The sequence below is a fragment of the Apteryx rowi genome, unplaced genomic scaffold (genome assembly GCF_003343035.1).
Source record: "Apteryx rowi isolate R43461 unplaced genomic scaffold, aptRow1 scaffold_42, whole genome shotgun sequence".
In the NCBI taxonomy this organism is placed as follows: domain Eukaryota; kingdom Metazoa; phylum Chordata; class Aves; order Apterygiformes; family Apterygidae; genus Apteryx; species Apteryx rowi.
This window is the reverse complement of record NW_020450665.1, coordinates 3098723-3111764: the sequence shown is the minus strand read 5'-3', so window position 1 is coordinate 3111764 and position 13042 is coordinate 3098723. Positions and strand designations below refer to the sequence as shown.

General features: G+C 37.6%; 1 protein-coding gene across 8 annotated transcripts in view; it reads left to right on the top strand.

Moving 5' to 3' along the window:
* NRIP1 (nuclear receptor interacting protein 1) overlaps window positions 1-12776 on the top strand; it is a 78577-nt gene extending 65801 nt beyond the window's left edge. For 7 of the 8 annotated variants that reach the window (XM_026076008.1, XM_026076009.1, XM_026076011.1 and 4 more), the window contains one exon: window positions 3766-12776. In XM_026076008.1, the coding sequence (XP_025931793.1) occupies window positions 4132-7620 (3489 nt within the window). In that variant the 5' untranslated portion in view covers window positions 3766-4131 and the 3' untranslated portion in view covers window positions 7621-12776. Of the gene's footprint in view, window positions 1-81; window positions 99-3765 lie in introns of those variants that run through there. The other variant, XM_026076012.1, reaches the window with a different exon arrangement.
* The last annotated feature ends 266 nt before the right edge of the window (window positions 12777-13042 follow it).

The following is a 13042-nucleotide window of genomic DNA, read 5'->3' as shown; positions in this document are numbered from 1 at the left end:
GTATATTAATCATTCTAACAATGTCTGTAGTTTGAATAATGTCTATTTTAGTAGGYGCTTGTGTGGGGTATCTTCTAGCCATTGCTGATTTCCAAGAGGTATGTCTTAATTGTTTATACAAGAGTTTCTGTATGATCTTGAATGAAGTCCATGGAAGACAATACATCCATATATATATATATGTATATTGCAGCAGTAATACTTTATGGTAACCAAAGGATCTTAAAGTTTATTACAGTCATTCTGTTAAAATCTTTGTGACTGCCAAGGATACCTGTAGTTTGCAAACAAAGCAAACCCCAACAACTGGAAAAGTAGAATTAATATTCTGGACGTACACAGTTTCTGTAGTTCAGGGTACATTCTGATATTCTCTTCCCTATGCCCACAGTTTCTCCCTAGGCACTTTTTAAAAGGATGTAGGTCTCATTCCCACCATATGTTGCACTCTGGGAGTGTCTCTCCATGTTACAGCACTTGTGTTGCCAGTCGTGCTTCTTCCTTTGTTCTGTCTAGGTAAACATGATTTTGTGAGCTGTAATCTGTGTGTGCATGGAGGTACTGAGAATAGCCTCTGCAAAATGAGCATTTATGTATTTGTTAGGATACAAAACTCTCAGAGAAAAGAGTTGAAACAACAAACAATAGCGTGTATACAGTAGTTAAATCTGATACGCTTTCTTGGCCCTGTAATTTATCATTTTCTTTTGTCATAATAGTTAAATATGATTTTTAGGTCTAGGGATTCACAGATATTAGAGACTGATAATTAGAGGTTCATTGCACCAAGGTTACTTCAGTCCTTTCTGGGATATAGGAGCTGTATKGCTGAAGGGCTCCTCCATTCTCTTCCTTTTGCCTTCTTTACTTTCTTTTTCTCTTTCCTCAATTCTGGTAATTTCTGGAATGTTATCTAATAGCAAGAAAAATTAAGAACATTTTCATGGGTCCTGGGAAATTCTCTGGTACAATCTGTATGTTGCTAAAAGGTTGCTGAATGACTGTTAACAGCTGAACACTAATTTCCAAAGCTGTTTCTGTTTCCATATGACCACATTTTAGATCAGATAGTGAAGACTGTACTGGATTCAAAACTCACTGGAAAAGCACAGTTGTGAGATTGCTTTCAAACCCTGAAATTTGCTACCTGACTTCCCATCACAAATAAGGTGTAGTTTTTGAGATGTTTTTTGAGATGTAATTTCAGTTCTTGACAGATGACTTCATCGCATTTTCCTATTGTACATTAGGTCATGCAGGGTTTCATAACACTGTAATAACTGATGCAGCACTGGATCAGAACAGCCTTTTTAAAAGGATTGGTGATGTCCTTATTCCACATACATTATGTGCTTTTCAAATTTAATTCTCTTTAATGAAGGTTCCCTTGGATCAATCTGAATTCTGTAAAATTACCAATTTCTCTAGCACCAAGTAATACTAAAAAAGAAGGTGGCAAAACACTTCTTAGAATAGTTCCTGAGTGTAAACTAAACTGTCTACAGGTGTCATCTCCTGAGGTAGACTTTGAGTACCTGAGGAATTTGCATAAATGCATTGTCTTTTTTAACTACCCAGAGCTGTAAAGAATAATTTCTTACTAAATATTGGCTTAACTCACAGGGCATTTGTTCAGGGACTTGACTTAAAGGTGACCTGCAAGGCTTTCTTTATCAGCTAATAAACAAACCTTGAAATATATACAATTTTATTCTCTTAAACTTAAAACACAAGGTATTGAGTGTTACTTGCTCCTTTTTAAGAACAGCATGCTGTGAGCTTAATTCCCCTTTGAAATATGAAAATGTGGCTGTAGGTAAATATATTTTTCCAAAATAAAGTGCGTTCCCAAATATTCAAAGCAGTAAGTCTAGCTCTGTTAATGCTGCACTTATTGGATACTTGATGTATTCATTAGAAACCTTGGTTTTTTTGTTGTTTTCTTTTTTCTAAGGATTCGTTATTTCTGATTTTACTCCATTTGGGGCTGAAACTTTGCAAAAGTCCACCCAGAGGTGCACGGGTTTTTGAAGGAGCAGTAATATGGTAGATAATTTCTATTTGGATGAATCCAAGTTTAAGTTGTAATCATATCTTTGGATAAACACTGCATCTTCTACAGGTAATTACATAATCTCTGGTTCAGGTACACCGGTATCTCTGAGAGAGGAGGATTGAGACTCTAGTTACTAGACTGAAACTTTTCATTTGATACTTACATACATGGACATACAAACTTTACACTACAAGGCATTGCTGGTGTTGTAATTCTGTTTTGAAATAGCTCAGTGTTTAGCATTTCTGTATATGACTTAAAATATCACAGTAAGGGAGCATTTGTGTGGCGGGGGTGTATATGGGCTATTAACATTATGGCTRTTAAGCTGTTCTTCTGGTTTACTTTTTTAGATCTGATTTTTTTTGACTTTTAGTTGCCTATAGCTTTTGAATTAAAAATTGGCCTCAGGGAAATCAATCATAAATATTCATTCACTTTAAGGAAGCAAGGATTTCACCTGCGTATGTTCCTTTTAAACTTCTAAATATAAGTTTTCAATGTGCTTGTAGTCTCTGAAAGAGAATTGCAGAGCTAGATATGTTGAAAGACGTTTAGCTTTGCTCCTATTGAATATTTATGCTAGTTTAGAACTGAATGAGAGAARGAGTAGGCATGTGTGGTGTAATGATCTCAATATTGAACTGTGTTGACTATCTGAACTGTGTTCATGCTGTCATTGACCAGTGTAATACAACTAAAACCTAAGAGATGCATCTTAAGCGCATCTGGTAAAAGTGCCATTGTTGTGCTTTTTAAAAATAGATTTTTATAGCCTACAGCCTTATCCAAGGAAGTATTGAATAGAGATGTTCTACAAGAACTACTTTGGAAATAACTGTGAATGGTTTTTGTTGCACTGTTACACATTTAATACATGGAAAAAATACAGGGGTAAAAGCCCTCCCATAAAGATCTAGCAGGAATGCCCTCATAAGCAGCCTTTTCTCCATTTCCATCATGCATCCCTTCTACTGGCTTGCGGCAGTTGGGAGTTGTAAGGACAACACATTTCCTTTCTGTTGTGCCAACATACTAGATTTTGCATTACTAGTTAGTCCTGGGCAGCAGTGATAAATTTGTTTCTACTTTTAGGCATATCATCTACCTTTCAAACAAAAATGTACTCATAAATGAAGCTACCTCTTCTGGTACTTGCAAACAGATTCAGTATGAATCTAAACACTGACTTTAGGCATATCTTTCCTATTAATTCTCTTTTAGAGTGGCAGTCTTCATGCCCTGTATATTTACATAATAAGTAGAAAGGTCAATGTAACTGTGTAGTAAAATGCAATGTAATTGAGGTTGTTTGTTTGTTTTGGAGTGGGGTTTTTTTGAACCATATTTAAAGTGCTCTGAGATTTTCCTTTCATGGTTGCTGTTCCTTGTTTTGAGCTGTAGGGTAGAGAGAGGCAATAAACACTTATAGTACCTATGCTTGTGATAGTTTACCTAGGCTTAGGTTTTGTATAAAATTTTCTGTCTCTCAATCATTTTCATCAAGTTCTTCAAATTATTTTGCATAGGCTGTTTGCATTACTTCATTTTTAATTTTTTCTGGAATATTTTTGCTTATATGTCCTAAATGTGAATCTCTGTCTAAGAAAATACGTTCAAAGTACTGTATGCAATTTCTGTAGAGCTTATCCTAAATCTTCTTTCCTGACCACTTGTTTTTTTCTTTTTTTTGTTTGTTTTTTACTTAGGAAATTTATGTGCTTGATGGAGATGGAAAAAGATGAAAAAAAAGCTGGTTTCATGGAGAAAGATGAAGAAGACAAATATTTAGTGGAACTTTATTACCTTGGAACCATGTTCTGAGTACTCCTCCTAGACATCTTTCGTAAATATTCTCTATATCAACAGAGCGATATGATTGAAAATTTGTTTCATCAAACAATATTTGCTGGAAGAAGCCTGCTTTGAATGTAACACTTTGCATTGTTTCGGTTTATGAGAAAAAGCTATAGACTTCTACATGTTATTTATTAACTCTGCATCTCAGTTGAGCTAAAGCAATCTAGTCTTTGAAGTGAATAGAAACAGAGCCCTCTTGGATACTTTTATTGAACATGACTCATGGAGAAGAGCTTGGCTCTGAGATGCACCAGGATTCTGTTGTTCTAACTTACCTAGAGGGATTACTAATGCATCAAGCAGCAGGAGGCTCAGGTACTGCCATTGACAAAAAGTCCACTGGGCATAGTGGAGAGGATCAAAACTTTAAGATATCTGGAAATATATTTCCCAGCTGTCAAAGTAATGGTCAAGTTCTTAACACAAATACATATCAGGGATCTGGCATGCTGCATCTCAAAAAAGCAAGACTGTTGCAGTCTTCTGAAGACTGGAATGCAGCAAAGAGAAGGCGATTGTCTGATTCCATTGTGGATTTAAATGGGAAAAAGGAAGCTTTGTTAGCTGGCATGGTTGAAAATGTGCCTAAAGGCAAACAGGATAGCACATTACTTGCCTCTTTGCTTCAGTCATTCAGCTCTAGGCTGCAGAGTGTTGCTCTGTCACAACAGATTAGGCAGAGCCTTAAGGAGCAAGGGTATTCCCTTAGCCATGATTCTTTACAAGTGGAGAAAGATTTAAGGTGCTATGGRGTTGCATCCAGTCACCTGAAGACTCTGCTGAAGAAGAGCAAAGCAAAAGACCAGAAGCTGGACAACAGCCTGCCCGATATAACAAAGAATCTGCCCAAAGAGAGGTTTATAGAATCTCCTCATGCAGTACAGAGCGGACCTAAAGTGATAAATGAGCCACTGTCATGTGCTGCAAGATTACAAGCTGTTGCAAGCATGGTAGAGAAACGATCTAGTCCTGCAACTTCACCTAAGCCCAGTGTAGCATGCAGCCAGCTAGCTTTACTGCTTTCAAGTGAAGCTCATTTGCAGCAGTACTCCAGGGAACATGCTTTAAAAGCACAAAATGCAAATCAAATAGCAAGTGAGAGACTTGCAGCTATGGCCAGATTACAAGAAAGTGCCCAGAAAGACACTGGCCAATTCAGTTTATCAAAAGGAATGACAAGCCATCTCAATGGTCAAACAAGATCATCAACCAAAACGGTATCTAGCAAAAGCAATATGGCACCGTTTCAGAGTTCAGCGGGAATCATGCATTCGCCTCCCAAAAACGTGGGATACAAAAATACTTTGGAAAGGAGTAACTTGAAAACCTCTCCCAGCAACAGCTTGCTCTTACATCTCCTGAAAAGCCAGAATACCACCAAACAAGCAAAAGGGCATGAACAGAGTGAGAGAGCCAGCATTTTTGAAGACAGCAGCACACCAACAACTATTGATGAGTATTCAGACAACAATCCTAGTTTTACAGAAGATGACAGCAGTGATGATGAAAGCTCCCATTCTAACTGTCTTCCTATAGACTTATCCTTTAAACAGAGGACAGACAAACTGGACGCAGGTCCACCTGCATCACTGGATAACCTGACTCAATCCTTGCTTCGTAACTGGGATCCAAAAGTTCCTTGTCCGGAGAACAAGGAAGACAAAGACACTCCAAAGGCTTCTAAGTTGAATCCCCATCAGAAAGTAACACTGCTTCAGTTGTTACTTGGGCATAAGAGCGAAGAAAAGGTAGACAAATGTAATGACCCTCAGGGACCACACAGTGCAGCTGATGTGGCAAAATTCACTGTACAGACTGGTAAAAGGACTCCTGTTACTGACAGTCCCGGTACAAATCGAATGACTCCATTAAGCACTCCACCTTTGCTTGCTTCCACAAAAGCAGACTCTCCTATAAATCTCTCGCATCAGTCATCTTTAGCCATGAAGCGTAGCTCACCACCGTATGCGTGCAGCATCCAGCCAGATAGGCTGGTGAATCCTGCATCCAAACATTTGATAGACCTTTCTAAAAGCAAAGAAATTCAAGGAGCTAAGCTGACCAGAAATGATAGCCCACAGAACTCTTCAGCTTTCAGCGCCAGCAAGCTGTTGCAGAATCTTGCTCAGTGTGGTATGCAGACTTCCATGGTAAGCGAAGAACAAAGAAGCAGCAAACAGCTGCTAGCGGTAAGTGCAGAGAAACCTGTAGGCTTGATTGATAGATTGAACAGCCCTCTGCTTACGAATAAATTGAGCACACATGAAGAAAATAAAACCTTCAGTTGTCAGCCTGCACCCACTGAACAAGGACTTCCAGGTTCAGAAATAGAAAATCTCCTTGAAAGGCGCACTGTCCTTCAGCTGCTTCTGGGCACTCCGAATAAAGGTAAAAGTGAAAAGAAAGAGAAGGTGCTTTTAAGAGATGAAAGTTCTCAAGAACAGACAGATAAGGCTTTGAATGAGCAAATATTGACAGTGAAAATAAAAACTGAACCTTCTGAAGAATCAAATGTTCCTTACAATTCAAATGCACAACAAATAAGGGAGTGCAAGGGTAACAAATTTCAAGGATTTGTTCATTCGTTGCAGAGAAACACAGCTGCTTCTCCAGCATCTGAGGACTTGAAATCTGAGCCTCTTTCACCTCAAGATTTCTCTTTTTCCAAAAAYGGACTGCTAAGTAGATTGCTGAGACAGAATCAAGATAGTTACCCAGCAGATGAGCTGGACAGAAGTCACCGAACCAATGAGCTGACACATCTTGAATCAAAGAGTCTTTGCACAGTACCGAAGAAGAGGAAACTTCATGCTGAGCCTTCGGAAAGTCCATTAAAAAAGATGAAAAGTAATGTGTCTGATGCTGCAAACAATCACACTTCTCCGACAGAGGCACTCTATGGGCCTTTGCTTAACCAGCAAGAACTGAAATTCAACAGAAGCGATATTGAATTTAAATATGCTGTAGGTCATGGTTCAAATAATGAAAGTGAAAATAGGAGTTGGTCTAGAGATAGTAAAGGCTTTAATGTGTTGAAACAGCTGCTTCTGTCAGAAAACTGTGAGAGAGATCTGTCACAACATAGGAATAACATACTAACTGAGGGCAAGAAAAAAGGAAACAAAAACAATGCAACAATTAATAGACCTGAATTCAGCATTTCTTCAGTAAATGCTTTGATGGGAAGTCCTGTGCAACAGAACAGTTGTGTAGATCATAGAACATTTCAGTATCCAGTAGCAGTAAAAAGTCCTGCCGGTTCCCCCTTCCCTGAACATTTGGGGAGTACAGTATCTAGACCTGAATCTGACCAGTTTAGTGTGTGTTCCATGCCCAGTGAAAAAGGTCCCATCAGATGGGTTATCACAGGTATGGACAAGAATGATTACGAAAAAGAATCTCCAAGACTGACCAAAACCAATCCGATATTGTATTACATGTTACAGAAAGGTGGCAACTCTGTTAGTAGCCAAGAAGCACATGACAAAGACATTTGGAATGAACCTTCATTTACTGATAGTTCAACTCGTGTTACAATCAAAGAGGAGTTAACATCTGATGCAGAGCTTAAAAATCCTTTTAATAACTTACGAAGCCCTTGCAACAGCCATATGGGGAATAAGACCTCTCATCAGCATAGTGTAAATGGAGAAGTGCATGGACTTTTAGAAAAAGTGCTAACAATCAAAAAAGAGCCAGAATAAAATACAGCCTCCCAATGAGTTTACAATCAGTGGTTTTGAATCTTTGTTTAAAAAAAAAAAAAGAAAGAAAAAGAGAAAAAAATAAAAATGAGTACGAACTTGAATACTGTATAAATTGAGCATGATTTGAGAAAAGCATGGTCTAATTGAAACGTTTTCATTTGATAAACTTTTTATTTTTCTGGTGATGTTATTTAAAATACATGTAGATAAAAATTGCTTTATAATAGATTGTCACAAGGAAACTAGAAAGGTTGTAATTTGTATGAGACATTTCTGTATGCATCAAATTAAGTTACRCGTACTCTTTGATCAGAGTCTTACTTGGATCTGCAAGTCTTTGGCATAATATAAAGCGTAAGCATACAGCCTAGGTGGTGGTAATGCTGCGTTTCCTTCCTCCCCTGTAAAATAATCCTTTTTTTGGGGAAGCCTAAGCATAGAGACAGTGTACTTTTTTTGAATGTTTAATATGTTTTGTGAAATTTTAAGAATAACTTTTAAGAAATGGAGCAGTCCGTCCAAGGTATTAGCTCATCATATTGGAAAACCTATGTCAGTGTTAATAATTGAAATGCACTGAAATGTAATTTTTAGTGCTTCCAAATTTTTTATTGTTATTTTTAAATCTTGTTTGTGGTCCTTCCGGAATAGTGGTGTAAGATGTACTTTTTTTCCTACCCTGCTTTTGAGAAATGCCTTCCTCAGAATCCTTAGCTGTAGTTATAAGTTCTTAGTTATGATTAAAATTTTTCCTAGGTTTTTATATAAACAGTAGATTTTCATATACCATGCAAGTACCGCATGAGTCTTGTTGGCACATTCCTGTCCCTTCCCTGCTTAAAAGGGGAAAGTCAAAATTTCTCTTGGAGTACTGGGTTTAAAAAAGCTTGACACGTTTATTTAGTGAGGAAAATGGTGGGAAGTTTGTGAATCAGATAACCAGAATTGTTTGCTTAGCACTATCTTGCTTCCTTTACGGAAGAATATCAACCGCGCTAAAGCGGCACATCTGACTTCCACTCAAATATGGAATAGGATTTTACTGAAAAATGTTTTGGCTTCTCCCTACAACTACGGAAAAGAGTCCATATTCTGCCAATATTTATTACTCTCCAAACAGCTGATACATGGTTTAATGCACTACCGTTTCATTTGCAGAAAACCTGCTTTTAGAATTTTTTTTCAGGTTGCGCAGAGGATAAAATTGTATTTTTTTCATGTTCTGTAATGGATAGTGAGATATGTCTCAGAAATGCCCCTCTGCAGTTTTCCTCGATCCCCACCTGTGCTGTGATTTGTAACATCTGGCAATATCAGCCTGAGTTGGAAGTAACTGGATATTGCAGTCAAAACTGAGACACCGTAAAAGAATTGCTGACTGAGGAGAGCCATGCAGCACCGTTTTCCCTGGAGTCAGTGTTAACTCCATGTGCAGCCCTTAATTCTCATGGGCGAGGGGGGAAACAAAATCCAGTTCCTCTAAATTATGCGCATTATTAGTAACCCTAAGTTTTGCTGAACTTCGATTTTACCCCCCCCAAAAGATGTTCTCTGTCGCTTCAGACTTTACCGATAATCCCCAGTGTTATCAGAAAACAGTGAAGTACTTGGTTTGTGCAGATGCATTCGTTTTCTCTCTCTCTCTCTCTTTTTTTTTTTTAATTTTGATTGTTTTTACCCCTGAGTGCTGATGACGGGACGGAACTTTGCTGTTTCTGTTCATCTCACATTTGCATAGGAGAGATGAGTGATGGGCATTTTGCTCTTTTCCTTTCTGGTTTCATTTCAGAGATTCTTTTCCCAGGCTGGACAGAGCAGGCTTTTTTTCTCCCATCTCGTCCTGTGCCCCCAGTCTGGAATTGGTTTGCCGCCTTTCTAGTGCAGTGCCTCTGAAAGGGACTTCTCCTGTCTGCCAGCTGGCAAATGCACCACTATTCTGTTTTATCCCCCTGGGGGATACCTTCTTTTAGGGAACACAAACATTTGGCAGTATCTAATATAAAACATTCCCCTGGATTATATGAGAAATAACAGAGCAATTTAAAGATATATTTTTATGTTATTTGGGTGAAGCGTAATATATTAATGGGCTGTAGAAAGAATTTATATTTTAAAACCTTCACACAAATTTAATGTCATTTTAAATGTCATTGTCGGAAGTATAATATAAAAATAAAATTTTGTTTGTCTTTAATATTTGCATTTATAAGTGGCCCAATGACAATTCAAATGTGTCATAGAATAATCATTAACGAGATAAAGTATATTTTAGATTGACAATGGAAATGAATTCTTTTTATACGAGTCAACCCAACGTAAATATTAAAAAAAGATGGTATTTGTTCCATCCATTAAATGTCTCTTAAAAGTCTTAATTGATTATTTTTCTTGAAACAACATGTATATAGTTAGGAAATATATACAATATAGAATAATAGATGGTCCCCAGAGTAAATGCACGGCTATAATTTACTTGAAGGTCTCCACAGGAAAAGCAGCATGAATGGGTGTGAAATCATGTGGTTGGAAAACTTTTCAGCAAAACAAAATTCAGCTGAAAAGTAGGGAACATTGTCCAACTAACCCTAACAAAAAGTAATACTGGAGTCCTAGGAGTGTGCTTACCCATGTATTTATTCTATGGTAGTCTATTGTTATAATATATACTTTTGAACATTTAGTTTTTAAAGCTTTATAAAACATTTAAGTTAAAATGTTAATTGCCAAACAGTTTTATCAGTTAACGGTTTAGCTTTTCTTGTAGGTGATGTTAATAAAAAAGGGTATTACCATTCTCACAGACGTCAGTAAAGTATAACAAAAATTTACACAAAAATTTAATTTCAGGATGTGCTGTTCATAGAAGAATCTTACCTGTTGAAGACCTGGCAATCTCAAGCAGTGTGTAACATACTACAGTAAGGCCCTTGAGAGGTAGACACGCTAATCTGATGCTCTTCAGTCAGCCACTGAGGGGGGCAACTCTCCTCTGTGTTAAATTCTCCAGTATCACTAATGCTACTCCTCCCTAGGAAAGAAAGTTCTCTCTAAATCAGCCCCATCCACAATTTTAAACCTGAGGCCTTTTCATCTTTATTTTTTTTTATTATTATTATTTTGTAGCCCAGGTGAGCAGGAAGGAGTCACCATCATTTTCCTTGGGGAGTTTTCCTTCTCAGTTGTCCCATGGGAAAAAGGAGGTGTAGGAGCTGGATTTGCTGCACCAGCAGAGAGACCAGTGGGGCTGGCCACATTGTCCCAAGCAACCCGAAGATCCTCGATTCCCACAGCCCCTGTAGGATGAGTGACAAGCCAAGGTCATCTGTGCRGGGTGCTGTTCAGCAACTCCTATCTCCTTGCTTCAGTAGACATTTACTCCTAGGAGATAATGCATTTCTGCTGTCCCCAGTATGCTTCCTCTGACTGTGGGAGTGGAGGCTTCAGAGATGATGCAGTCTGCAAACAGGAGGTCGAAGTTTCAGCTGGGCCATTAGACTATAGACTTGAACAGAAACAGTGCGATATCTGACTTGGCAGCAATATAGCTGTGTGGGCGAGAGGTGCCGGACTGTTAGGGGCTGTTGTGTGACCTCACCATCAAGTGAGTTGGGAGGGAGAAGAGGAGATCACATTGCAGTTGTAATGGGGAGAGACTGCTGGGGGAAAACTGCCTCCTCCTCAGGGAACAGTGAAAAATTGAGTTAGGGATATGTCTACACCGTCTTTAAAGATGCAATTGCTGCCCTTTGGGACTTGCACCTGAGCTAGCTTTAACCTCACTAGCAGAATAGTTGCAGCAGCAGTGTTGTGAAGTGCCCCATGCCTTGCTCCAGTTTGCATCTATACAGACATGCTGCCTCAACTACCCTGTGGGTGTAGCGCCCAAGGTAGGTAGATTTGAGGGTTGACTTGCAATTGCTGCACAGACATACCTTTTTTTCCCAGAGTGTAAGGAACTGAGATAGCCAGGGCAATTTCTAGCATCTCTGCCAAAATTTGAGGAAATAAGAGGGAAGTAATACATGACCACAGAATCAAAGCTGTTTTGCCAGAAGGCTTCTCTACTGATACTGTCTAACCCATCAGCGCAGTTCGAGAAGTTGATAAACATTACAAGATCAAAAGGGAATTCAGCCATAACTTTCACTTTTTTTAGTCATTTCTTCTAAGTAATGTTTTTAAATTTTTAATTTACAAACGTTTTTAAAAGAAAGAAATGAATGGTTTAAATTTTCCCTGTTAAATGTTGGTGAAAGTATTACAGCTCTCATTGACGTCAGTGACATGATATTACCAGTTTGTTCTCTGCCACACCTTACAGAGGAGTAAACTGGTAAGTATATATTATATATATTTATATATAATGTAAATATATTGACTTGTTACACCTATAATATGTTGAAACTGGTTTTTAAAAGGTGATGTAAATAGTGTTTCCTTAATGAAAAATACATATTTTGTATTGTTCTAATGTAAAGGAAAAAAACCTTTTAATCTTTTTTGTTATGTATATTCCATGTATAAGTGTAAATATGATCACATAGGTTTAAAAACTTTTGCATGTATGTATACAGTTGCAAGTCTGGAAGAATGTATAGAAAAATACTTTTATTTAAAGTTGTGATTACCTGCTGCATGAAAAGTGCATGGGGGACCCTGTGCATCTGTGCGTTGGCAAAAATGTCTTAACAAGTCAGGTCAGTTCAAAACACAACAGTATTCCACTTCTGGACATGACTTCTGCTGTGGTATTTTAGCTTTGTGAAAGAATGTGCTTCAAATCAAAAGGGTCTGGGAAAAAACTCAAAACTACTTTTAAAACATGAAGAATTCATACAATTATAATCAGTCATATAAGTTCAGGACTCCACTTTACATAATTGAAATATTGTATCAGGACTATTCCATCATTGTAAAACAAAGGAATATTGATTTTCATTGCCATACATAAGAATTTGGGGATTTACCACAATCAATTTTATTGTGATGTGTTTTCAGTAATTAATCTTAACTGGTCTCATTTTTTTTTAATTAGAAATTAATTTCCTCATGTGATGTCACAAAACTGTACATACTGCAGTGTGAAGTTTTTTTAAATCTTTCAGTGTTTACTTCCTGCAGAAGATTTGAATAAATGAGAAAAATGCATTGTCTTGATGGTTTTTAAATCTGCTTTATTTCATGTGTACTTTCTATTACTGGAGTGTTAGTAGGCTCTGATAGTGTTATTAATACAAATTTATGACAAAAATAAGGGATTTGGGGACACTGCATATATTTCAACAAAGGATACTAACTGAAAAAGGAGAGTCATGGAGCTGGAAACGGAACAAGCTAAATCAGATTAGCAGTTTTACTTTACAAAGCACTGTATTATGTATTAATCAGGTAGCCTTCTCTATACTTACTTGAAATCATT